Genomic DNA, 27,952 nt, shown 5'->3' with positions numbered 1-27,952 from the left:
CACACCGAGGCAGGTGGACCCACCTTATCACGCACAGGTGAGTTCAGTTACCAAGTTTCGTGCAGAACGCTCGCCAAGTGGCTTAAGCACTCGAGCAAGCACTCCATTTCGAAACCGTCGATAAGGAACGGCTGACTTGGCAAGCGCTAGCAAGCTGCTTGATAACTGAACACACGCCGGGTAACCAGGTGGTGTTATGGAAACAGACAGTTTAAATGTTATTAAACGTTTTTGTAAACTTCAGAATGATCAACACTGTACTCCAACGATGCAACGAATGGGAATGTGCAGCGATTTCACCGTAATTGATAATCATTCAATTACTTATCAATTACTGTTTTAAAATCGCCCTTCAAATACCAACTATCCTTTTATTAGTTCCTGCCGGTTACAACGGAAGGGACTTTCTCGCCAGGTTTGCCGTACGTCCACCTGTCTGTCCCACCTGTGGGTTTTCCATATTTTTTTCCCATACCCATTAACATATTCAACTGAAACCCGGTGCACGGCTTTGTTATGATAAGTTACACAACTAGCCGGGAGGCGACGATGGTTCGAGGGCATTATTGAACAATGCCACGATAGGTACAATTGAGTTAGTGGAAGCTTTTGAGGACCATAAAAGGACACTACCATAAAAATCCATCAAAATTGACCAAATCAAATCGGATTTTTTTATATGTTGTACTTATATGGACATTACGCACAGCTTCGAGGAAATGAAATTGCGAGAAAAAAAATCGAGAATAAATAAATAAATAAAAAGATCAAGGGGCGTGGCTCCGCCCACAAGGGGCGTGGGACGCCCCTCATACAAAAAGACACAACTGGACCATGATATCTAGCTTGTGTCCAAGTTTCATCAAGATCACATCAAACGTCACGGAGCTACGCTCTGGGGAGAGTCACAAACAGACAGACAGACAGACAGACAGACACACAGACACAACAAAAATAGTGGTCACTGCTGGCGCCCGCGAACCAACAAGTGCGAGTTTCAGGGCATTTCGGCATTTCATTTTCAGGGCATTTCAGGGCATTTCTTCCAGTTTATGCCCTTTTTAAATTGAGAAAATATCACATATTATACACGAGTTGGTGTTCAGCTGCCCTTACTCCACCCCACTGCTTTACACCCATTGGCTGGACAGCTGGCTTGATTCCACCCCAAGAGTAGAAAGGATCATGGTTTAAGATTGGGGATGATCTGAGATGGTGGTGAACAGCTGTCTTGAAGGCCTGAAGGGAAGAATGAGATTGAAGAGAACGTGCAATGTCCTCACTCAAAGAGAGGATGATCACTTTTATCTGCTATCATCTGAGTTTCAGCATATTTTGAACATCAGTATTGCAGCACTCTGAGGTTCGGAGACCGGATAGTGGTGAGATCCGGTCATACTAAATGCCACCCGGAGACGCCCAGAGAAGTCTGTAGACGCTTGGAGACCTTTTGGTTTTTTAGCAGTCAGAAATGCTGTTAACCTCAATTTCGATGTTTCAATTTTGAGGTTAAGAGTTTGCAGAGCGTATCGCATTTTAGTTTTAAAACGTGAGCGGAAATTCAATCATTTAGGTAAAGTTACGAACAGCGCCCAGGAACTTCCGGAGACGCCCAGAGAAATCCGGCAGTTCCGACTTGAATTAAATGTCATGCACATCTCATAGAGATGCCTGGAGAAGTCTGGAAATTAAATAAAGTTACTGCCCAGAGAAGTCTGCAACTTAAATAAAGTTACCGCCCGGAGCAGTTCGGAAATTGAATAAATAACATAAAGTTTGTGGAAGAGCGTTTCGTCAATCTTTTGAACTGTTATATTAGGAGACATAAATATCACTGCAAAGGTAAGTGAATCTCTCTGTGATCTCAACATCCTCACCACAAACGGGTACAGACAGGGATGCAGCATCCAAGATGTCATTGGAAGCCTGGATCTTAGTTTCGACCCAGGAAACCCGTAATCCCAGCGGCTCCGTCTCCTCATTCAGCACCTCGAGAGCTCCCAAAAGGATATCCAGAGTGTCCGCAAAGATGACTGCATCATCTGTGAAATCAAGGTCAGAGATCTTGACATTCTAAAACGATGCACCAGAGCTTGAACTCTCCGACATCCTACCCAGAATCCAGTCCATACAAGCGCTGAAAAGTGTGGGGGTCAGTTCACACCCCTGACGAACTCCAGTAAAAACTGGAAATAAGTCAGAGATTGTACCACCACATCTCACAGCACTCTCAGTTCCAGAATATAGTTCAGGCATCAGATTGATCAGTTTTGGTGGCACCCCACGAAGACCAAGAATCCTCCAGAGGTCATCCCAATTCACTGAATCAAATGCTTTACAGAGATCAACGTAGGCTGCAAGCAGCCCCCGCCTAAACTCTTGTCTGCGTTTGATGTGGACCCGAAAGGCGAGGATACGGTCAATCATTGACCTCTTTGGTGTAAAGCCTAACTGCTCGGGGCAAGGGTGCTCAAGAAGATGGTGGTGAACCCGATGAAGAATTATCCAAGCAAAGAACTTGACCGGCACTGGGAGCAGCATCACCACTCGGTAGTTGTTGCAGTCCTGGCGATCACCCTTCCCCTTCCAGAAAGGGACAACAAGGCCCCTCTTCCAGTCAGTTGGGATGATGCCTGTGTTCCAGGCAGAGCACATAACTGCATGCAACGACACGAGTACAGCATTTCCACCAGCCTTGAGAAGTTCAGCATGAATGCCACAGATCCCAGTAGCTTTACCCCCATTTCAACCGGATCACCACAGCATGTGTTTCCACAAACTAAGGTGGATCACAGTTGATTGGAGGGTCAGCAATGAGGATGGTAACACCCCTCACATCCAACTCAACAGCTGGTGGATCAACCTGGTACAGCTGCTCAAAGTAACCGGCCCAGCGGGCCTTCACTTCGGACTCCTCTGTCAAGAGATCACCATCCTCCGCTCTAACTGCAGTACACTGACAGGAACACAATGGCTTGAAGGGGGAATGCAATGCATAAAAATTCATCTGCAAGCAGGATGAGAATCACTTGACCACAGGTGATACTCTACCCCTTCACTGATTCCTCGCAAATTGGCTTCCTTGTACACCTTCAACAAACGTATAGTTTTACTGCACATTGGTCGGTATTGAGAAACTGAGCACTTCGGTAGATCCTGCAGTTCTGGATCATTCTCCAGCGACCATCAGCGAGCACATGATCAATCTCCTTTGCCACACCACCAGCGATGGAATACAAAGTCCAGCGATGAGCCTGTGGGTGCTGAAACCATGAATCAGCCACACAAAGTCCATGACTTCTTGCAAAGCAAGGAACTTAGTGCGATTCTGGTTCACAGTTCCTGACCCATCGGCACCAACACTTGTCTCATAACCATCCCTATCAGTTCCAGTCGATGAATTGAAATTCCCCAAGACTTGAAGAGTATCTTGCCTGGCGCACTGACGAACCACAGGCTCAAGCATGGCAAAGAATGCGTTCTTCACAGTGAGATCACTCGCCTCAGTCGGGGCATATGCAGTGAACAGAGAAACGACACCCAAGGAGTGATGAATCCTTCGTCTCATAATATGCTCATTGACCGGTGTTATCTCAATTATCATTGGAGTCAGCTTATTGCACACAGCTACAGCAACTGTTTAGGCATGATAACCATCAAAGTGACCAGACCAATAGTAAGTGTCACCACCCACCATGATTCCGCCACTATCCGGTCTCCGAACCTCAGAGAGTGCTGCAATACCGAAGCTCAAACGCTTGAGTTCAGATGATAATCGAGACAGGTGATCATCCTCTCTTAAAGCCCGGTCACACCTTGACGTTTTAGTCAATGTATGCCGATTTTTGAATTTTTTTTCTAAAATGCTGGCACACGTTGAATACGTTATGGGTAAGTTTTGATAACATTGAGAGCACGCTGAAAAACACTGCCATACGTCGTTGTACGTTGGCTTTAAACGTTGTACTTTTCGGTTGTCCTCAAATTTTTTCATGCTTGAAATTTCACGACGTATGCCGGCGTATGACTCACACGTTCCGCTACACTGGCCACAAGTTGTATGCACGGTCTGCGATCGTTGACAGACGTCAACACATGCTACTTGTAAGTTAATCATGAGTTGAGACACGCCGAGGTAATGTTTAGCGTACCCGAAACTTATTTCTAACTTATGATTAACGTGTTGTTGGCACGTTACGCGATCGTTGCCATACATCAACAGACGTTACTTTTAAGTTACTCATAGGCTGAAAGACGTCGGTATAATGGATCGTCCTTGCGTCAGCGTCCACGGCCACGACACTTATTTGCAGCATTCTTCAAACTTTTCTTCGGCATGACGAGGATGTTCACACTTCGATGTCTAGCTTGGCTATGATTCCAATTGTCCATCGGCAGCGTCTATTTAAAATAGTCGAGTTTGAGCGTTTTAACACGTTCAGAAGAAACGCTTCAAATTTCCAAACCCCAGCGTCAAAAAACAAAGGCGAGTGACAGCAATTTAAATCGTTCATTGTAAACAATGAAAATGGCTGAGTGGTACCGTTTAAAAGTAGTTGAGTGTAAAAAAAATCCAATTGTTGAGCGCAAGCGTCTACTTTCAATCGTGGAGATGCAGCCATTTAAATCGTTGAGTGGCAGCCTATGAACCTACCCGTGGACACGCGGACGCAAGGACGATCCATCATAACCCACACCCTCCCCCTCACACTCACCTACTACTGCCAACATGAACAAACTACTACTAATACTCATACTAATACTAATACTGATACTGATACTGATACTGCTGACATGGACATCGACTCAAAAAGGAACTCGAAAACACTGTTGGGTTCCCCTTTTATGAACACCATTTTTATATACCAATTCCCAAAACTGCTGGGAACACGTCTTTATATGGCAGTTGTAAGCTAGAAACACATTCATTTTTTTTTTTGTCGACCGGAAGACGTCATTGGAATACGTCTACATACGTCGATGTGTGTTGGGACTACGTAAAGAATTGGTTCAAAGCACGTCAAACATAAGTTAGAAATAAGTTTCGCGTAAAAAAAGACATTACCGCGACGTGTTTCGACTTATGAGTAGCTTATAAGTAGCGTTTGTGGACGTGTGGAAGCGTCCACATATCGTGTGTAAAACTTATCCCCATCGCATGTGGAACGTGTGTCATACGCCGAGTACGTCGTAAAATTTTGAACATGTTCAAAATTTCTTGATGTACTCTACTTACTACGACGTATGATAGCGTACTTTAGCGTTCTACTCACGTATACCAAACTTACTCATACCGTATTTGACGTGCCCCCAACGTTTTAGACACATTTTTCTTAGGTCGGCATACGCTGGCAAGATCGCCAAGGTGTGACCGCGATGTTGTCACTTCCATTTCTACGGCAGTTATGATTCGAATCGTTGTGCGTCAGCCTTTTAATAGGCTACGTCACGACATCGTTGGCGATGCGTGCAACGCGCTATGCCGAAGTTAGACTATCGTTGGGCATAGGTTGTGTAGGCCAACAACAGGTTCAGCATTCGTTGGTATAAGTTATCTATAACACAACGAAACGTTCTGTGTCCATTACTAATATGTTATGCATACGACCAACTCGTTATGAATACGTCCGAATCTTAAAAAAAAAACATCAAAAGTTCAACGTAAGCCAGCGTTTTACATACATTTTAATACGTTGCCATCGCTGGCTAAAACGTCAAGGTGTGACCGGGCCTTTAGGGATAGAACATTCCAGGCACCCACCTGAAGGGACCGCCTCAGGTTAACCCAAGGAGACCACCGTCTGGTGGATGACACCTCAGCACCTCCCCGACACACACTTCCGCAATCTGACCCGGGAAGGTTTACCCCGTGGTTTTCCTCCTATCATCAAAGAGTGGGGGTCCCAAAGGCTTTGCCCCAATCCCATCATCCGGTGAGCTGTCCTGTAGAGGACAGCTGCACAGGAGGTACTCCCATGGAATAGGTTTTCAATTTTCTTTGCGTTTTTATTGTGTTTTGCAGATTGAAGGGTTTTACAGTGGCCAGAGTGCAAATCCTGCCACCAACCTCCTAAAAAAAAGGAACCAAACTGCAGGAGGATGTCTGCAGATACAGTTGGGAATAGGACTGAGCTCAGAACACTGCCTTGGGGCACTCCAGCCTTGACAGGGAAAGGAGATGAAAGGATTCCTTTGAGTGCCACACGTTGGCTACGAGAGTAGGGGAAGTCAGTAACCCATGTGTGAAGTTGGCCTTGGATGCCATAGGCAGAGAGTTTGGAGAGCAAGGTGGGATGCCAGACTATCAAAAGCATGATATATGTCCAGAAAGATGGCCCTGATCTCATGTCTGACATTGAGGGCCTTTATTCATTGTTGGGTGAGCAGAACCAGCATCTGCAAGGTGGAGTCACCTGGTCTGAAACCAAATTGGTGATCTGAGATGAGGTTGTTCGAGAAAAAGAAGGATTTCATATCAACTGCGATGATGGATTCCTTGACCTTGCTGATGATTGGAAATAAGCTGATACATCTGTAGTTAAGGGGATTAGTAGTGATGGTGTCACTTACATGAGGATATTAAGTGGTGTTATCTGGTGTTGAGGAACCACAAAAAGCAAAGACCACTTGATAAATGCAATCCAGGCAGGAATTTTTAAGTTGAACAAGGTGTCAGAGATAACTTGCTTACTCTGCGTGAAAAACACTGTGGGATATTTAACATCCACCAACAATCTGTGCTGGTAGACGGGTCCTTCGGCATACATTGATACCTCATCCTGTGTGTTATATTGCTACATGCAAAACACCAGGGTGACAGTTTAGAGCTGGGTGTAGCTCGACTCCAAACCAGGCTCCACAGTTCAGAGGTGAGCCAATGTGGTAACACAGAAGCAAACTGGAAAAGCACTCAGTATAGTGCATACCTCGGTCATGCTGAACAGTTTACGTTTTGTACCCTACTGATCGGCTGGATTTGGATCCTGACCTGAACCAAAATCTAATCAGCTTGGTCTTGTCACCTACCCAACTCATTCACCAAGTTTTGTCAAAATCGAATCAATTCACCCTTGTCACACACCCAACCTGCCCACCAAGTTTCATCTGCATTTGTCCATAACTTTTGCGATATCCTGCTCACAGACAAACACACAAACCAAAAAAAAAAAAAAATTATATCCAGATCCAGATCTTCAACAAAATCAAACCAATTCGTCCTTGTAACACACCCAACCTGTCAACCAAATTTTGTCTGAATTCGTCCATAACTTCTTGAGGTATCCTGCACACAACCAGACAGACAAACAGACAGGAGTGAAAACATAACCTCCGTCCACCTTCAGTGGCAGAGGTAACTAGTACGACACTCGGTAGAGCATATACCTTCACCAGGGTGAACAGTTTATGTTTTGTATCCCATTGACAGACTGCATACTATCATGTCAGGTATGGTCAAGTTTTGTATCCCATGTCAGGTCAGGCCAGATTAGATCTGTGACTTGCCACAGGTATCATGTAAACCTGTACTAACCTGTTTCATGGTCGGCTTGTCGGCGACTAAACCGTTTCCCCCACCAGATTTTTTGGTGAGGAGAGTGTTTGGATATGGACACCCAGCAGGATTAAAAACAAAACCTGTCAAAGGGCGGAGGAGCTCCTTGTGAGCCAACGGCCATCCATATCTAGTGCCCAACTGTGTCTGTGTACATCCTCCTGCAGTTGGGGTACTTCTTATTAGGAGGTTGGTGGCAGGATTTGCACTCCGGTCACCGGAAAACCCTCATTCCGCAAAACACAAAAACGCAAAGAAATCTGAAAACCCACTCCGTGGAAGTACCTCCTTTGCAGCTTCCCTTCGCATGGCAGCTCACCGGATGACGGGATTGGGGCAAAGCCTTCGGGACCCCCAATCTTTGATGATAGGAGGGAAACCACGGGGTTACATTCCCGAGTCAGATTGCGGGAGAGTGTGTCGGAGTGGTGCTGAAGTGTCGTCCACCAGACGGCGGTCTCCTTGGGTTAACCTGAGGCGGTCCCTTCGGATGGGTGCCTGGAATGTCCTATCCCTAAGAGAGGATGATCACCTGTCTCTGTTACCATCTGAGCTCAAGCGTTTGGACATTGGGATTGCAGCACTCTGAGGTTCAGAGACCGGATTGCGGTGAGATAATGGTGGGTGGTTACACCTACTATTGGTCTGGTCGCTCTGATGGATACCATACCCAAGGAGTTGCTGTGGCTGTGTCCAATAAGCTGACCCCAATGATAATTGAGGTAACACCGGTCAACGAGCGTATTATGAGATTAAGGATTCGTCACTCCTTAGGTGTCATTTCCCTGGTCTCTGTCTATGCTCCGACTGAGGTGAGTGACCTCACCGTGAAGGATGCATTCTACGCCACGCTCGAGTCTGTGGTTGATCAGTTCCCCAGATGAGATAGACTTCTAGTCTTGGGGGATTTCAATGCATCGACTGGAACTGATAGGGATGGTTATGAGGTGTGTATTGGTCCCCATGGGTCAGAAAATATGAACGAGAATAGCACTAAGTTCCTTGACTTTGCAAGAAGTCATGGACTTAGGGTGGCTGGTTCATGGTTTCAGCGCCCACACGCTCATCGCTGGACTTGGTATTCCAACGTTGGCGGTGTGGCAAAGGAGATTGACCATGTCCTCAATGACGGTCGTTGGAGGATGAACCAGAACTGCAGGGTCTACCGGAGTGCTCAGTTCCTCAATACTGACCACAGGCTTGTTGTAGCAACTCTAAAGCTGCACCTTAAATCCTGGAGAATGGTACCATCCCAGCCTAGGCTGGATGTTGGCAAGCTCAGGGATGAGAGAGGAGCTGAGGAGTTTGTGAACAGGCTGAGTGGACACTTGGGGGGTTTGGGTGCTTTGGGGGGTCCTGAAGAGTTGTGGAGTGCCTTGAAGACCACTGTCCTTGATGTTGCCGGTGGATGTCTTGGAACTCACCTCAGGGCAAAGAAGAATTTTGTCTCTCAAGGGACACTGGATGGCATTGACCAGAGTCGCAGGGCCAGGCTGAATGGCAGAGCTGAGCTGTTCAGGGAGCTGAGGCGTAAAACTGTACGTGCACTGAGGGTGGACAAGGAGGCCTATGTGCGAGGAATCTGTGAGGGGTAGAGCATCACCTGTGGACAGGTGATTCTCATCCCGCTTACAGGGGAATTCGCACATTGCGTTCATACAAGCCCATCCCTCGGAGCACTGCAGTTAGAGCAGAGAGTGGTAGGCTCTTGACAGAGGAGTCTGAAGTGAAGTCCCGCTGGGCTGGTTACTTTGAGCGCTTGTACCAGGGTGATCCCCCAGCTGTCGAGTTGGAGGTCAAGGGTGTTACAATCCCTGTTGCTGACCCTCGAATCAACTGGGGTCCACCTTCGCTTGTGGAAACACGGGCTGCGGTTAACCGGTTGAAACGGGGCAAAGCTCCAGTGATCTGTGGCATCCATGCTGAACTTCTCAAGGCTGGTGGAAATGCTGCACTCGTGTCGTTGCATGCAGTTTTGTGCTCTGCCTGGAACACAGGCATCATCCCAACTGATTGGAAGAGGGGCCTTGTTGTTCCTCTCTGGAAAGGGAAGGGTGATCGCCAAGACTGCAACAACTACCGAGGGGTGACGCTGCTCTCAGTGCCAGGCAAGGTCTTTGCACGGATAATTCTTAATCGGGTTCGCCACCGTCTCTTGAGCACCAGCGTCCAGAGCAGTCAGGCTTTACACCAAAGAGGTCAACGATTTACCGTATCCTTGCTCTTTGGGTCCTCACCGAACGCAGACAAGAGTTTCGGCAGGGGCTGCTTGCAGCCTATGTTGATCTCTGTAAAGCGTTCGATTCAGTGAATCGGGATTTCATCTGGAGGATTCTTGGTCTTCGTGGGGTGCCACCAAAACTGATCGATCTGATGTCTGAACTCTACTCTGGTACTGACAGTGCTGTGAAGTGTGGTGGTACCATCTCTGACTTATTTCCAGTTATTACTGGAGTTCGTCAGGGGTGTGTACTTGCCCCCACACTTTTCAGCACTTGTATGGACTGGATTTTAGGGAGGATGTCGGAGAGATCAGCTGCAGTGCATCGTTTGAGAATGTCAAGATCTCGGACCTTGATTTTGCAGATGATGCAGTCATCTTTGTGGAGACTTTAGATATCCTTTTGGGGGCCCTCGAGGTGCTGAATGAGGAGTCGGAGCCGCTGGGATTACGGGTTTCTTGGGTCAAAACTAAGATCCAGGCTTTCGGTGACATATTGGATGCTGCTGTCCTGTCTGTGTCTGTTTGTGGTGAGGATGTTGAGGTCGTGGAGAGATTCACTTACCTTGGCAGTGATATTCATTTCTCTTCTGGCTGTGAGTCAGAGGTCAATAGACGTCTGGGTCGGGCCTGGGGAGTCATGGATTCACTGGATCATGGGGTGTGGCGCTGCCGGTACCTGTGCGGGAGGACGAAAGTCCGAGTCTTCAGGTCCTTGGTACTTTCAGTCTTGCTCTATGGATGCGAGACTTGGACTCTGTCCAAGGATCTGAGATGGAGACTTAATTCCTTTGGTACCAGGTCTCTTCGGAGAATCCTTGGCTATCGCTGGTCAGATTTTGTGTCCAACGAGCGGTTGCTGAGAGAGACTCGGATGAGATTTGTTACTTGCATAGTCCGTGAGCGTCAGTTGCGGCTGAATGGACATGTGGCTGTTTTCCTGACGCTGATCCTGCTCACCAGATTCTCTCAGCGAGGGAGTCTCATGAGTGGAGGAGGCCAGTGGGCCGACCACGTTCCTCGTGGTTGCAGCAGGTTGACCATCATCTCAAGGAGATTGGAATGGGCCTGGCATCTGCCTGGGGGATGGCCAGACGGAGGCCCCTGGAGTTCCGGCGGAAAGTGGACGCAGCGACGCGCTGTTCTGGCACATGCTCCCATACCTGACCTGACCTCAAGCATTTGGACATCGGTATTGCAGCACTCTCTGAGGTTCGGAGACCGGATTGCGGCGATATCATGGTGGGTGGTTACACCTACTATTGGTCTGGTCACTCTGATGGTTACCATACCCAAGGAGTTGCTCTCGCTGTGTCCAATAAGCTGACTCCAATGATAATTGAGGTAACACCGGTCAACTACCGCATTATGAGACGAAGGATTCGTCACTCCTTAGTTGTCATTTCCCTGGTCTCTGTTTATGCTCCGACTGAGGCGAGTGATATTACCGTGAAGGATGCATTCTCTGCCATGCTCGAGTCTTTGGTTGATCAGTGCCCCAGACGAGATACACTTCTTGTCTTGGGGGATTTCTATGCATCGACTGGAACTGATAGGGATGGTTATGAGACGTGTGTTGGTCCCCATGGGTCAGGAACTGTGAACGTGAATAGCACTAAGTTCCTTGCCTTCGCAAGAAGCCATGGATTAAGGGTGGCTGGTTCATGGTTTCAGCGCCAACAAGCTCATCGCTGGACTTGGGATTCCAATGGTGGCGGTGTGGCAAAGGAGATTGACCATGTCCTCGTTGACGGTCGCTGGAGGATGATCCAGAACCGCAGGGTCTACCGGAGTGCTCAGTTCCTCAATACTGACCACCGGCTTGTTGTATCAACTCTTAAGTTGCACCTTGAATCCAGGAGAATGGTACCATCCCAGCCGAGGCTGGATGTTGGCAACCTCAAGGATGAGAGGGTAGCTGAGGAGTTTGCGAACAAGCTGAGTGGAGATTTGGGAAGTCTGGGTGCTATGGGAGGTCCTGAAGAGTTGTGGAGTGCCTTCAAGACCACCGTCCTTGATGTTGCCAGATGATGTCTTGAAACTCACCGTAGGGCAAAGAAGAATTTTGTCTCTCAAGGGACACTGGATACCATTGACCAGTCACAGGGCCAGGCTGAATGGCAGAGCTGAGCTGTTCAGGGAGCTGAGGCGTAAAACTGTCCTTGCACTGAGGGTGGACAAGGAGGCCTATGTGTGATGAATCTGTGAGGGGGTAAAGCATCACATGTGGTCAAGTGATTCTCGTCCTGCTTACAGGGGAATTCGCGCATTGCGTTCATCCAAGCCCATCCCTCGGTGTACTACAGTTAGAGTAGAGGGTGGTCGGGTCTTGACAGAGGAATCCGAAGTGAAGGCCCACTGGGCCGGTTACTTTGAGCGGTTGTACCAGGCTGATCCACCAGCTGTCGAGTTGGACGTCAGGGGTGTTACAATAACTATTGCTGATCCTCCAATCAACGATGGTCCACCTTCACTTGTGGAAACACAGGCTGCGGTGAACCGGTTGAAATGGGATAAAGCTCCAGGGATCTGTGGCATCCATGCTGAACTTCTCAAGGCTGGTGGAAATTCTGCACTCGTGTCGTTGCATGCAGTTCTGTGCTCTGCCTGGAACACAGGCATCATCCCAACTGACTGGAAGAGGGGTTTTGTTGTCCCTCTCTGGAAAGGGAAGGGTGATTGCCATGACTGCAACAACTACCGAGGGGTGACGCTGCTCTATGCCAGGCAAGCTCTTTGCTCGGATAATTCTTGATCGGGTCCGCCACCATCTGCTTGAGCACTAGCGTCCAGAGCAGTCAGGCTTTACACCAAAGAGCTCAACAATTGACCGTCCCCTTGCTCTTCGGGTCCTCACCAAAAGCAGACGAGAGTTTCGGCAGGGGCTGCTTGCAGCTTATGTTGATCTCTGTCAAGCGTTCGATTCAGTGAATCGGGATGCCCTCTGGAGGATTCTTGGTCTTCGTGGGGTGCCACCAAAACTGATCGATCTTATGTCTGAACTATATTCTGGAACTGAGAGTGCTGTGAGATGTGGTGGTACCATCTCTGACTTATTTCCAGTTGTTACTGGAGTTCGTCAGGGGTGTGAACTGGCCCCCACACTTTTCAGCACTTGTATGGACTGGACTCTAGGGAGGATGTCTGAGAGATCAGCTGCGGTGCATTGTTTGGGAATGTCAAGATCTCTGACCTTGATTTCACAGATGATGCAGTCATCTTTGCGGAGACTTTAGATATCCTTTTTTGGGCCCTCGTGGTGCTGTATGAGGAGTCGGAGCCGCTGGGATTACGGGTTTCCTGGGTCAAAACTAAGATCCAGGCTTTCAATGGCATCTTGGATGCTGCTGTCCTGTCTGTGCCTATTTGTGGTGAGGATGTTGAGGTCGTGGAGAGATTCACTTTCCTTGGCAGTGATATTCATGTCTCTGCTGGCTGTGAGTCAGAGATCAGTAGATGTTTGGGTCATGCCTGGGGAGTCATGGATTCACTGGATAATAGGGTTTGGCACTGCCAGTACCTGTGTGGGAGGACGAAAATCCAACTTTTCAGGTCATTGGTGTTTCCAGTCTTGCTCTATGGATGTGAGACTTGGACTCTGACCAAGGATCTGAGACGAATAATTAATTCCTTTGGGACCAGGTCTCTTCTGAAAATCCTTGGCTATCGCTGGTCGGACTTTGTGTCCAACGAGCGGTTGTTGAGAGAGACTCAAATGAGATTTGTTACCTGCATAGTCCGTGAGCGTCAGCTGCGGCTGTATGGACATGTGGCTGTTTTCCTGACGCTGATCCTGCTCACCAGATTCTCTCAGCGAGGGAGTCTCGTGAGTGGAGGAGGCCATTGGGCCGACCACGTGTCTCGTGGTTGCAGCAGGTTGATCGGCATCTTAAGGAGATGGGGATGGGCCAGGCATCGGCCTGGGGGATGGCCAGACGGAGGCCACTGGAGTACCGGCAGAAAGTGGACGCAGCGACCCGTTGCTCTGGCGCATGCTCCCATACCTGACCTGACCTGATAGGCTGGATATGCATCTGGACCTTAACCAAAATCTAATCAGCTTGTTATTGTCAACTACCCAATTCATCCACCAAGTTTCGTCGGAATCCATCCATAACTGTTTGAGATATCGTACTATATATCGTTTTTGGCCCTATCTGTCAATGGTGAAGAATCACTTTAAAAACTCGTGTATCTGGATCCAGATCTTCACCAAAATCGAAACAATTTATCCTTGTCATACACCCAACTGTTCCACCAAGTTTCTTTCGAATCCATGCATAACTTTTTGAGATATCCTGCTCACAGACAGAGAAACAAACAGGGGTGAAAACACAACCTCTGTCCACCTTCGGTGGCAGAAATAAAGAAGCGACGAGGTCGTTCTCTGATCCGCCAACTGTTCAGTTGAATGTGGAGGAACTTATGGTTAGCAGGGGAATGAGTAGCTATAAGAGGACCTTATAATCAACTCTGCGCTTCCCACCATATCTCACAAAACCATGGTCTTTTGCAGGGGTTAGACAAACCTGCAGCTACATGTAAAGAAATTGTGATCAGGTATTGATGTTGAATTATTTATATAACTTCACTCATACTGTGTCTCTTTATCAGTGTCGTGTCTCAAGCCCAGTCATTGGGGTGACGGTGTTCTCCAGGGAAAGTCCTGAATTGGACAACATTCGCGATGCCAGAAGTGGGCAAGCGGCATACTGGTGGCACATTCAGCAACGACCCACGGCATATGCTGGACAGAAGGTTCACGCTTAGGTTTGTTGCTTGGCTAGAGCAGAGACGACAACACAATGAGGTGGGTCTTGTGTGCAACATGGTGCATAAATAGAAGAAGAATATGTTTATTATATATACATTGAAAGGATCAGGTGTTGGGAATAGGGGTGGGGGTTTATATTGAAGATAGTGGGGAAAGATAGGAGAGGTAGGGGAGAGTGGGAGGAATCAGGAGAGAAGGGAAATACTTTGGGTCAAGAGAGTAGTAGTGTTGGGTCCACCAATTTTGGATGCAATAAACATATGGCTTCGTCAGATAGGATGGTGCCGAGGAAGTGCCCTTGCCTTTGAGCTGTCTCGTCTGAATTAAATTTGTGACCAGACTATCGATGTCAGATTGGTGCCTTCCAGGCAGGGTGCTGCAAATGAAATTGTGCTGTCTGTCAGATGGACTTTAAGCTAGGTGTCCCATCTGCTGGGACTAGTTGGTGAATGTTAAAGATCCCAGGCTGAACAAATTACCGCATAAATTCCTGCCTGAATCACCTTCAGGTGACCATCAGGCCTGAACGGACGGTTTCTGTAAGTTTTGGGACCAAAGACTTTCCTTTCCCACCCCACAAGAAGGTGGACACGATTGGGACTGCTAAAGAAGTCGTTGTAGTCGCATAAATATATGGCCCATAATCTATTACTTCATGGGGTCTGTTTTATACTCAGATTATGACATCACTATTGGGGAATTGTCATTCACAAAAAGCAACAATATGACAAACCAATGGAATTATCAACCTCTCCCCTCTCCAACAAATCCCCTCCAACCCCCCCCTCCCCCACAGTGCATTCACCATCCTTTCCCTTCCCTAATGACCCTCCTAATGTTCCTGTTTCAGAGTCATCAGTGTGAACTGTGAGAAGAGAGACAAATCTACATTGTGCTCCTTAAATTACTCCAAATGCAATTCGAACAACACGGTGTTTCCTTCAACATTTCATTGTGTTCATGTATTTTATTACCATGCAGAATTAAATTACATACCTTGTGAAAACATTAGTCGAAGAGAGTCGAATGGATTTATCAGAAACGAATAATAAACTGGAGTCAGGCACTGTTCCTTTATCGTTTTCTTTTAACCAATCGTCTCCACGTCGCTTGTCCCTCCCTGTGCACATTACCCTGGAGCAATCGATAGGGTTCACAGTTTATTTTCATCAGGAGGTACTTCCACTCCCCAATGATGCTCCATATCATGGCCTTCCAAGATCAAGTCGTCAGGTAAAAATTCAGGCTGGAGGAGCTCCAACTGGTCATCCATTTCCCTGAGGGTCCACAGTTTCTCAATCTCGTAGCGCTTGCGCGTTTTATCCAGCATTATGTGCAGCACGGTGGTACCTGAGACACAAAGCAGGAGATGGACAGCAGAGAAGAGTCTCGAACGGCTGTTTTGGACTTGGGCTTGGTCCAACAAGCCCAAACCAGCTAAGGATGAGAATGTAAATCTCTCCAAAGAAAACAATCCCAAAGGGGAAGCGTGTATTTTAAGCACGTCTTCAACACGCGTTTCCGCCTCCATGCATGCAGGGGACCGATGACAAAGCTGCAACGCAGAATTAAAACACCTCACAGGTAGTTTACAAGGAACCATAAGTGATTCCTGCCAATTTGCTATTTCGGTAATGTCATCAGGAATTATGGCGAGTTATGGCTTAATGTTATGAGCAATCAATGCATTTCCATCGAAATAATAATTGCAAGGGTACCCGGCACAAATCCAAGTCCAAATCTATGAGAAATGCTCCTCTAAAGTATTTCATTTGTGGGCGATGGGGTGAAGCTTGTCCAGCCATGGTGTCACGTTTGCCAGGCCATCACACCTGCCCAGTTGCGGCGTCACGTTTGCCCGGTCATGGCATCACGTTTGCCCGGCCGTGGCATCACGTTTGACGGGCCATAGCATCTGGCATCACATTTGATGGGCCATGGTGTCATATTTGTTGGTGATGGCATCACCAGGAGCCAAAACTGAAATGTGTTGAACAGTAAACTGGTATCATCATGTTGTCTTGTATGTGGTTAAGAGACTCGTTTAACAATATTCAAATGATCTATGAAGTTTCTATGTTCAATTATAATCATGTTTTATATTTGCATCAAAGGAAATAATCTCAGATATGTTCGTCCGTAACAGATTGTGATCATAAGCAACAACAGTCAGATAACACAGGAAGTCAATATGAGTTCTGCACGATTGCCCGTGTTTAAAAAGTCAGTAATCAAATCCCTTTCATCGATAACGTTACTCAAGCAAGTCATCAACGTAAAATAATGAATTGAATTCACATTTGCAAGCAAACTACTCGCTGTCGAGGAGCATGAATAACCTTTGGCACAAAGTGGTTCAAAGCTTGGAAACTGTGTACCAGCGTAACATTTTGTACTCGTGTCAGGTCGGTTGAGAGACATCTGCAGCGATAAATCGGATCCTAACGATTTGCTGTCGGCTTGTGCGCAATTTGCTATTTTTTTTTTTCTTAATCTTCTGCTGCCGGTGCGTTTCTGGCATTTGGAATGGAAGAGACGTGCAAAGCAGCTTGCATATTACAGCAGGGCAATAACGCCAAAATAAACGTTCGTACACACATCTGAAATTGTTACCTCCGCTGTGCATTCTGCAAATGATTTGAATGGGTCCATTCGTCGAGGGAAAAGGAGATCAAAGGCATTTAAAGCAACTCGGGCATGGCACATTGAGATAACAGTTCTTACCAACACGGACTCCTTTTCTATTTCTATGGCCACGAGCTCTTTGCAGCAGAGAGCAGTCCATAAAAACAAATTTATGGCTCCGGGACTCGTCCAGGCATCGTCTGCCTGTCATAATCCGAGCCAAATCGCTCCGATTCTATTACCAAGACACCCATTAAGCAAGTTTAATGTGGAAACCCACCACTTGCATCCTTAAGCTAACCAACAAAAGTTTTATTCCTTTACATGCACATGAGGCTTCCAGCGGCACGTCACTCACCGAAGTCGATGCACATCCAGTTGTCTGAGGTTTTCCCCTCCAGAAGAACGTGGGGATCGCTCGGAGACTTTATGCTTTTGTACTGACGGAAAAAGAATAAAACCAAGGAATGTCCACGTCATTACTTTTTGGCCCTATCGTCATCACAATCACCAATAAAGGAATCCAGCAGAGCGTACGCGGCACTCACCAGCTTGTGAACGTACTCGGCCAAAGCAACAAGGTGCCGCTGCGAGCTGGCAGTCACAATAACCATGTGGTCGGCGTAGCAAAGGCTTGGAGGGATGCGAATTACACATATATCACACCCGTTCTCTTGTCGCAAGGTTTTCACTAAACTGTCAAGATTGAGAACTCCTGCTTCGCTGGGAGGCATTACCTCCGATTGCTGCAATAAATCTGGGAACGACAAAACAACGGGAGATTATGTGAAGAATACGAGGAAATGAACAAATTCCGTGATGATTAAATGGGAAGTTTGACATCGTTTTTACAGTGGATATCATGTCATGGATAAATATGTTCGACGTTTTTGAGTCAAACAAAATGTTGAACAAGTTTCCAATGAGCAGGATAAAATGGCGCTAATAAATTTTAATATGCGACACTGATCATATAAGTACATGAGGTGTGCCGATAAATGATCATACAACTCATCATGACGCATACAGTACGAGCCCGGGATACCCGGCACCGCCTGGCTGCATGAGCTTTTCCTAGCGGTGCTTTTGGGATGTGTTGGACATTGAAAAGCTATGGAGTTATTGGCCTCATGGTGGTTACCTTTTGCCTGTGGGCCGGTAGCAGCACTGCCTGACCCCACATCCCCATACTGTGTGCACTTTATAGTGGCCATTGGTGGCTTCAAAATGGCATTCAAGGCCAACCTGTGGAAGCTTAAAACCTTGCCCAGATTCTGAAATACCTGCACCAAAAATTTGGGGCCTCTAGGGGCTACAGTACGGCTGTGAAATAAAAACAAACAAACACAAAAAACACTTGAAAATATGTATTATAGAAATGCTGAACAAAAGGGAATATGAACATCCAAAAATAATTAGCCCCGTTTTATTTAAGGCACAAGACATGGTGGGCTCAACAAGGCGAGTCATCGCAGGAAACCCGAACAGATCACAATTTCCAGGCCTGAACGACTGCTGGGAAGGCAATAGCAAACCACCTCGTATAATTCTTGCCAGGAGACTGCTTCGGCAGCACTAACGCTCTGTCAAGAATCTAGTGCACGATGATGATGACGACGACGACGACGACGACGACGACGACGACGATGATGATGATCCACCGTGGGAATATTGAGACATCTCTGAATCGAGTTGAACCCAATCAAACCTTGCCATGACATTTTAGAATACCACCTGAGGGCCACAGTTGAAGAGCACAACCAAACACTGAACTTGCACTTCATGCTCTGTTTCTTTTTTAATACCTAAGTTGAGGCTCGTGGTGGAGCTAAACGAGAGGGTGACATGTTGACAAACTGACTGTGAGAAACAGAAGATACAGGCAGATGAAAAGTGTACGTACAAACACGTACGATATGAGAAGGGAAGTGGCAGGGAGGGAAAGGGGTTTGGAGTCAGCAAAAGTAAAAGAGAAAGGGAGTGGGTATTGGAGAACCCATGAAGTGGTGGTGAAGGGCAGCAATGTTGAACGACTGGAAGGAAGACTACAAGAAGTCAAGTCCACAGAAAAAAAAAAGGCGAAGGAGGAATGAGCAGACTGTAAACAGGTATGGATGGGCTCCTGGTAGAACACTTCCAATTTGTGGCGGAACTGGGATGCTCGGGGGCGGGGGATGGGGATAGACAGGGAAGAGAGAGCGAATAGAATGAGGCCAGAAGTGAGGAGACATAAACCTGAGACGAGGACAGCATAATATTGCACAGGCTGACATCTCCCAACATATCTGGCAAAGTGTGAGTGACACCACGTTAGAAAACAAATATAAAGGTGTGAATTAATAACTATATACGTGTACTGTCCCATCACTTAAATAGTGTAATTGTTTGAAGGATAATTATCAATCCGGGCAAATATCAAGCACTCGCATTGATGAAAACAAGACTCTTCCGTATCCTTCAGGTTGCTAGCCATTCAGCCAGGTACAATCACTGGAACTAGTCATGTCACCGTCGGCCATAACTTCTCTTGGTCTGACCATATCACCAAGTTAGCATCCAAAGATAGAAGGCACGTGACACATCTTAATTCCTTGGACATTCATGAGCTTCTCACAACCGACAAGTCCTTCTCCTACAACCTGATGGAGTATGCTTCGTCATTGAGGGCAGGGGCTCTGCTGATGCTGTGAACTCATTATGCGCACACTTTCTGAAAAAAAAAAAAGGGAGGGATATTGTAATCGGCTCCATCTGTCCGTCTGTTAATCTGTCTGTCCGTAACACTATCTTCTCTTTAACGATTGTGCAGAAATTCACCAAACTTGGAAGTTATGATCAGCATATGGCATGAAGGTGCAAGAGCAGTATCATTTTTGGCTCATCCTCTGGGGCAGGGTCAAAAGGTCAAATCTAAAAAAAAAAATGTAATTACGGGCACATTTAAAAAACATTCTTTAATGACACTTTGTATATGCAATCAATATCAACATTGGGGGGTACATGAAATATGTAACGGTTTTTCGTGTTTGAACCCCTGTCCATGATCCAGCGGGTTGGGACTTGAGGTCGCAGAGATCAAAAAGGGAAAGAAATTTAACTCACAATTTCATGTTGGATCATTCCCAGTCTTTTCACCATCTTTCAACCTTGCTTTAGGTGGGAAGCGTGTGGATTTGCGATGGTGCGCTGACTTCGCTCTCGTTTTGCTTTTACTTCTGAACGTTAGGCGAAGTTAAGAACCCAAAAGATCGTCAATATCTCCAATAGTGAGGTTCGGAATTATGGCTAACCCCTCTCCCACTGCAGACATGTCGGTGGCTTCAAACTATATCAGCTTGCCTCTCTTCTTGCCCCTCCTGCATTTTCACGATCTAGCAACCCATTCCTCATTGCGCTCACAAAGTCCAAGCTACCTTTTCTCATCCATTCATTCATCCCAATTTTTCTCCCCTCTGAAGAATTCCTAGATCCGAAGATGCTCCGAAACTAAGAAGTACATGCAGAAGATAAAAAAAGGAAGACATCACGATCATCTAACAAACACAAGAGTTCTCGACAATCACGATGAAGGATAACAAGGATTCTGAGAGGATCTGCAGAATGTTTATTCCGTGCCTAAAGCCAAAAAGGGGATTTCAAGTTTTTTTTTTTTAACCTTTGCCACTGAAGGTGAAGGAGGTTATGTTTTCACCTCTTTCTGTCTGTTGGTTGGTCTGTTTGTTTGTCTGTGTACAGGATATCTCAAAAAGTTGTGGATGGATTTGGATGAAACTTTGGTGGACAGGTTGGGTGTGTGACAAGGATGAACTGATTAGATTTTGGTGAAGATTCGAATCCGGATCCGGCGACTCAAATTTTTAAAGTAATTCTTCACCATTGCGAGATAGGGCCAAAACCAATATATAGCACGGTCTCAAAATGTTGTGGACTGATTTGGATGAAACTTGGTGGACATATTGGGTGTGTGGCAAGAACAAATCAATTCGATTTTGGTGAAGATCCAGATCTGGATCTGTATGCGAGAATTATTTAATTTTTAAAGTGATTCTTCACCATTGAGAGATCGGGCCAAAATGATATAGTACTGTATAGCATGAGATTTAAAAAATGTATTGGGCCCGATATGTTCTCGTGGATCAGGTATTGCGTGGCAGAGGTATGCACTCTACCAAGTGTGCTTCTTGGTTAATTAAAGGTTACGTCACACCATGTGGTGGGATTGTAAGAATCGGTTTTTTTTGGCAACCAAACATGCCTTCAGATATTCAATCCTGTTGCCATACGTGGAAGCCGTCACACCAGAGATAATACTATTGTTGGCTTGTTCGAGCTCAGTCTGCAAGTAAACCAAGCGTTAGAAAGTGAACTTACTCATATAATAATATACTCATATATAATAACTTACTCATATAATAAAACTGCTTCACAATATTTTTTAAAGAATACCAAATGACAAGTCTGAACACGACGATGATTCACGAGCGGTATTTGACAATGTAGATTGTTTCAGAAGTCAAGGATGAGACAATGTGATAATGTTTGACCAAGTTATAAAAATGATCAACATGATGTGGTACGAGTGACAGGTTATGAGCTGCAAAATGTCGAAAACCCGGTTTCGTTCAACAACTTTCAATATTTGACCTTTGCATAACCTTTAAAGGTCACAAAACAATGTTGTGGACAATAAAATAAGGAAACAGGATACGTGCTATAGCTTATTGGAGTTAGTTCGTCGAAGAAGGGCGAAAACCCGGTTCGATTCCCACAACTTTGAAAATTTGACCTTTGTGAACTTTAAAGGTCAAGGATTATAACCTTTGGTGCAAAACTTCCTCTGGAACATTCCAGGAACAATATAACGTCATATAGGCTATATGGCATTTCACACTCATCGGATTATCCATACTTTGATGAAATCAGCGTAAAATCAAACTTGAAGGGGGCGCCACGGGCAAGGTGTTCGAGATAGAGCAAAATGGTTTCAAGACTTTAGGTGGGGAATGACCTCAAGATTATGCATAAAAAATATTGTCATCCTTGCTCTCAAAGTTTGGGCGGTCGTATGATTTTTATGTCAAAATTCGAAATTTTCGAAGTTCGTGACCTTGTGACGAAAATGAGAAATCGAGCTCCGTGGGGCTATGCAGGTGCCATTGTGCTAACCAAATACCGAAACCCCTATCAGATTCGACAAACCCCCGAGGAGAAGATGCAAATTGAAATCGGCTACCCCCTAAAAACACATGTTTTTTGGGCGTGGCTCTACCCATAATGGGCACACCACGCCCATTCTCAGGAAAACACAACTAGATCATGATATAAACCTCCCACCAAAATTTTATCAGGATCGGATCAAAACCCACGGAGCTATGCTCGGGACTGACAGACATACAGACACACAACAATAACGAATATAGTGGTCACTTATTTTTTTCGTGAAAACATTTTTTCACATTTTTCGTGAACCAATTATTTTTTTCGTGAAAACATTTTTTCACATTTTTCGTGAACCAATTATTTTTTTCGTGAAAACATTTTTTCACATTTTTCGTGAACCAATTATTTTTTTTGTGAAAATATTTTTTCACTTTTTTCGTGAACCAATTAATAGACCTTGTATCTACTGCATAGATGCGGAAAGAGCTTCAACTAAGCTGTCTCTACCAGACCTCCAGGAAGCAGTGCATGATGTGAATGTTTGGAGAAATGTGATCATGAATGTCACCAGAAGTCGGACATGACCTGACGGGACTAGATAACTAGATAATGATGAAAAGTTAGTTAAAACTCGTTTTTTTTTTTGTTTTTTTTTGACATTGGAGCTATGTGTCACTTCTCACTCAGCTCAGTCTATCAAAATCATTACTCCGTGTGCGCAAAGCAAAAGGTGGGGTTAAGCAATTGGTTCACATAGTCTGTCCTGTCTACGAACGTCAGTTTGTGTTCGAGGAACAACTCAACTCAAATTGGATGTTATATTTTCAACATGCATCGGAAAACGAACCTGCAGTTTAGCAGTAGTTTGACTCTGAATTCATCTCGATCACACGTGCATAGAGAAGAGAGTGATATAAAGTTTTACTCTGTCTGTCTATCTGTCTAGCAGTCCAACAAAATTGAAAATCATTCCAAACAGGAAACGTACTGTTTTTAAGGATGTCATAAAGGACACCAACAACAGGCACGAATAACTAATGTAACCTGACATAGAAGGTGGTGTAAAAGATGCTACATCAACGGTGGTGAACTTCCGATTTTTATTTTTTCTCAAACCTTTAAAAATCTTTGTTTTATTTAAATTGAATAATATCTATATATATTAATAGTGAAGGACCAATTTTGTGCTCCTCCTAGCGGTCCCGTCACGTTTTTCTCGGTACTGTGACCTGGACTGAAAGAAACTTCGTACCTGTAAGAGTGCATCGCACATCGTGGCAATAGTCAACTTTCAACTCTGAAGCAGAATAAACACTTTTCGTTTTACATTCGTTTACGTGGCGACGTGTGACGTCACCGCTGAGAGGCGTCAGGACGTCATGACATCATCAGTCATTCGGTGACGTCATTACGTCTGCCGTCGACAGACCGTTACCGCTGAGAGGTGTAATTCCACTCCTCGAAAATAGCGTCTGCAATTTAAAACCCTCTTCTGCACATGCTGACTCCCTCAGAATGTGAATTTGACACAAAAATGTAACAAGAAACATTGTATCTTCCATCTATATATTAATACTAAAGGACCAATTTTGTGCTCCTCCTCACGGTCACGTCACGTTTTTCTCGGTACTGTGACCTGGACTGAAAGAAACTTCGTACCTATAAGAGTGCATCACACATAGTGGCAATAGTCAACTTTCAACTCTGAAGCAGAATAAACACTTTTCGTTGAGATGGGGGCGAGAAGTGAAGAGGCGGGGGCGGGGGATGAAGAGACGGGGGGGCAGGGAGTGAAGAGGCGGGGGTGGGGGATGAAGAGACGGAGGCAGGGAGTGAAGAGGCAGGGGTGGGGGATGAAGAGACGGGGCGAGAAGTGAATAGGCGGGGCGGGGGATGAAGAGACGGGGGGAGGGGGTGAAGAGGGGGGGGGGGGGGATGAAGAGACGGAGGCAGGGAGTGAAGAGGCGGGGGTGTGGGATGAAGAGACGGGGCGAGAAGTTAAGAGGCGGGGCGGGGGATGAAGAGACGGGGGCAGGGAGTGAAGAAGCGGGGGTGGGGATTGAAGAGACGGAGGCAGGGAGTGAAGAGGCGGGGGTGTGGGATGAAGAGACGGGGCGAGAAGTTAAGAGGCGGGGCGGGGGATGAAGAGACGGGGGCAGGGAGTGAAGAAGCGGGGGTGGGGGATGAAGAGATGGAGGCAGGGAGTGATGAGGCGGGGGCGGAGGATGAAGAGACGGGGGCAGGGAGTGAAGAGGCGGGGGGGCAAGGTAAGCAAATTTTTGGGTGGGGGTAAGCAAATTGAAAGCGGGAAACGGGGAAAATGGGCTGGGGTGAATTAGGTGGGGTTGAGTGTGAGGGGGTGGACAGGGGGCGGGGGCCCGGGGGCGGGGAATCAAGAAACGGGGGTCAGGGTAATTAAATTTTTGGGCAGGGGTAAGCAAATTGAAGGTGGGGGGAATGGGGCAGGGGCGGGGGATGAGTAGGCGGGGCGAGAAGTTAAGAGGCGGGGGCGGGGGATGAAGAGACGGGGGCAGGGAGTGAAGAAGCGGGGGTGGGGGATGAAGAGATGGAGGCAGGGAGTGATGAGGCGGGGGCGGGGGATGAAGAGACGGGGGCAGGGAGTGAAGAGGCGGGGGGCAAGGTAAGCAAATTTTTGGGTGGGGGTAAGCAAATTGAAAGCGGGAAACGGGGGAAAATGGGCTGGGGTGAATTAGGTGGGGTTGAGTGTGAGGGGGTGGACAGGGGGTGGGGGCCCGGGGGTGGGGAATCAAGAAACGGGGGTCAGGGTAATTAAATTTTTGGGCAGGGGTAAGCAAATTGAAGGTGGGGGGGGAATGGGGCAGGGGCGGGGGATGAGTAGGCGGGGGCAAGCACGCCCTGTCCAGTCCATGTCCCTCGAGTGTGGGTGAGCTGGTGAGGGTGGTTGAATGAACAGAATCCGTCTGTGATGGGGTTTCGGCTATTGTACATGAACACTGTGGAACGTGCACCGTATTCATCGCAATGGGGTTTGGTTTTAATTTAATCGCCTTTTTGGCACTTTCAAAAAAAAACCTTCTGCTCAGCAGTAGTTGCACAAAATATTACAGCATTTTACATCATCTCGACCAATCAAATTTTCCGCTCACGGGCCCTGCCTCTGTCCTTGTTTCTCAAGGCTGTGTGCGGTGAGGCGTTCAACAAACTCTCGAGTTTGATATTTTCCTGTTTTAATTACAGCGCGTGCGCTGTATACAATTGCACCGAGTTTGAAATGTCCCTGGCGTCGTCTACCACGTCTTCGGTGGGTCCGGTGTCCCCCCCCCCCACTCGTGCCTCAAGACAGCCAATGACGGCCGTCCGGTAGATGCAGTGCGTAACCTCGACGGAAATGGCAACAATTGACGGAAATACCCGAGTATTTCAATGGAAATTTGTGAAACGAATGTGTTATATATGTGAAAACCATTTCATTTATTGCTTGACGGAAAAAAAAACGAAGAAACGCTCCCCTCATATACGAACGAACGAACGAAAGACGTCATTTCCGTCCACCATGGCATTTCACGCCGAACGCAGAAAGCTAAGTTCTTCTTTTGCCATCATTCTCTTTAATATTAGCCATAAACAAGTGTTTCGTCATGCATTAGAATTTGAAATTTACTTACAACAAGAACGAAAAAATAATCTCCTCAGATTCAACAAGAACGAAAAAAAAACCCGAAAACATCACGTGCAGGACAAGACCAATCGAGCTGAAGGAAACGATACTGTAACTGCACTGCTCCTGATTGGTCAAAGGACACCACGTGTGCTGTGTGGGCGGTGTTATGCACGAGGATTCCAGGCTAACTTCTTCTTTTGCCATCATTCTCTTTAATATTAGCCATAAACAAGTGTTTCGTCATGCATTAGTAGTTGAAATTTACTTACAACAAGAACGAAAAAAATAATCTCCTCAGATTCAACAAGAACGAAAAAAAAAAACCCGAAAACATCACGTGCAGGACAAGACCAGTCGAGCTGAAGGAAACGACACCGTAACTGCACTGCTCCTGATTGGTCAAAGGACACCACGTGTGCTGTGTGGGCGGTGTTATGCACGAGGATTCCAGGCTAACTTCTTCTTTTGCCATCATTCTCTTTAACATTAGCCATAAACAAGTGTTTCGTCATGCATTAGTAGTTGAAATTTACTTACAATCATTCTTTTGCGGCCCCCTGCCACGCTGTATCGAACGATTTCATTCCTTCTGTTATATATATAAAGGTGCTTATCACAATAATAACAAGATTTTTACATTTCAAATATTAAGTACGCTTTTTAATTGTTTTTCAACTGAAAAAGCATAAATTTTATATTTTAACATTAGTGTACTCATTGGATTCACCACACGCGCTGTATTGAAGGATTTCACTTGTTGTATTTGGATGGGCAGGTACATCATTCGGCTGTTCAGAACATTTTCAATCGTTTTGAGTTTCAGTAAATCGGATCAAAAGTTGCACCCGGTGGAGTAAAGAGTACACTCACGCCCCAACGCGGAGGTGTAGGACGTCGGTTCAAAACCACCGAGCCCGAGTCCGCAAGGATCATTGCCCGCAGAGGTTGATGCAACATCTTGGGCATTGACCGTTTCCATGGTAATCACAGGTTCTGCAGCAAGTGAAGCCTCTGAAGCAACTGTAGTTTTTGCATCTACTGAAGCTTCTGCAACGTCAGCATCTTTCACAGCATCGGCAGTTTCCAAATCAACTGCAGTTTCCATGGTTTCTGCAGCAATTGCAGCTTCTGGAGCAACTGCAGTTTCCACAGCAGCTGGAACTTCTGCAGCACTTCCGGTTCCTGCAGCACCTCCAGGTCTTTGCACAGCTGGATGACAGGACAGGCCAAACCTTGCTGCTGCCAAAAAGCGCCGTTTTTGGACCAAATTTCTTTGTGCGGATTCCTGTAACCAGGTGAAATTGACTGTAAAACGCCGCCAAGCCACGGCACTGACCCCAATTGGACGAGCTCCGACAGGTATTAAGGTCCAAACCACTGGGGTCTGAACCCTCACAGTTCGGAAAACAGACGACACAAGATGTGTTCGGCAAAACGACGCCGCCATCTCTTTCCCCGTTTGTTGAAATCACCGATCCGTTTATTATTAGAACCAATACCGAGCGGTGTTCATTCTAAAATACACCAGGAAGAGCTGAACATCGCTTCGTGACGACTTTGAAGCTCGCCATCACCAACAAGGCCGCACAAGCATGGTCTCGGTCAGAGGTCAGAGTCCCGTGGGTGGTCATTTTGGAGGATACCCCTCCATTTTTCATGCTGAAGCTTCCATCGTACAGAAGCGCGATGGAAAGTGCGAACTGGTTAAAAAAAAATATGAAAAAGGAAACGTCAAACAACGTCAACCGGAAACACTTCCTTCCTGCCTATCGACATTCCTTTCTTCATTCCTTCATTCGTTCGTTCCTTCCGCGTGCACTGCTTCATCAGGATGGCGATCACCGCCGTGTACCTTTTTGAAGTTTAATTACTCGTGTTACTGATGCACCAGACAGTATGCATTTTAAGTGTGGTTTGCAATTTTTCCCACGCGTCTCAACCGGACAACACTGCAACCAACGACACCGCCATGGAGGG

General features: G+C 46.4%; 2 protein-coding genes across 4 annotated transcripts in view; one reads left to right on the top strand and one right to left on the bottom strand.

The window, feature by feature from the left end:
- LOC147027965 (uncharacterized) overlaps positions 1-15,618 on the top strand; it is a 58,166-nt gene extending 42,548 nt beyond the window's left edge. For both annotated transcript variants that reach the window (XM_085877865.1, XM_085877864.1), the window contains 2 exons: positions 14,432-14,583; positions 15,398-15,618. In XM_085877865.1, the coding sequence (XP_085733991.1) occupies positions 14,432-14,543 (112 nt within the window). In that variant the 3' untranslated portion in view covers positions 14,544-14,583; positions 15,398-15,618. The remainder of the gene's footprint in view (positions 1-14,431; positions 14,584-15,397) is intronic.
- Positions 14,612-27,727, bottom strand: MALSU1 (mitochondrial assembly of ribosomal large subunit 1). 2 transcript variants are annotated; one of them, XM_085877858.1, is made up of 4 exons: positions 26,846-27,708; positions 17,721-17,929; positions 17,531-17,612; positions 14,612-15,897 (listed from the first exon to the last, which is right to left on the bottom strand). In XM_085877858.1, exons 1-4 carry the CDS (start codon positions 27,420-27,422, stop codon positions 15,701-15,703), a joined length of 1,065 nt encoding a protein of 354 aa, XP_085733984.1. In that variant the 5' UTR covers positions 27,423-27,708; the 3' UTR covers positions 14,612-15,700. The 2 variants fall into 2 exon arrangements, with proteins under 2 accessions (XP_085733984.1, XP_085733985.1); XM_085877859.1 differs by lacking the exon at positions 14,612-15,897 and adding an exon at positions 15,906-16,527 and having other exon boundaries at positions 26,846-27,727.
- Between the last annotated feature and the right edge of the window lie 225 nt (positions 27,728-27,952).

Source organism: Eptatretus burgeri, chromosome 4 (assembly GCF_056783735.1).
Source record: "Eptatretus burgeri isolate ZD-2024b chromosome 4, Ebu_testis_v1, whole genome shotgun sequence".
NCBI classification, from domain to species: Eukaryota; Metazoa; Chordata; class Myxini; order Myxiniformes; family Myxinidae; genus Eptatretus; species Eptatretus burgeri.
This window is presented reverse-complemented; position numbering and strand designations above follow the sequence as displayed.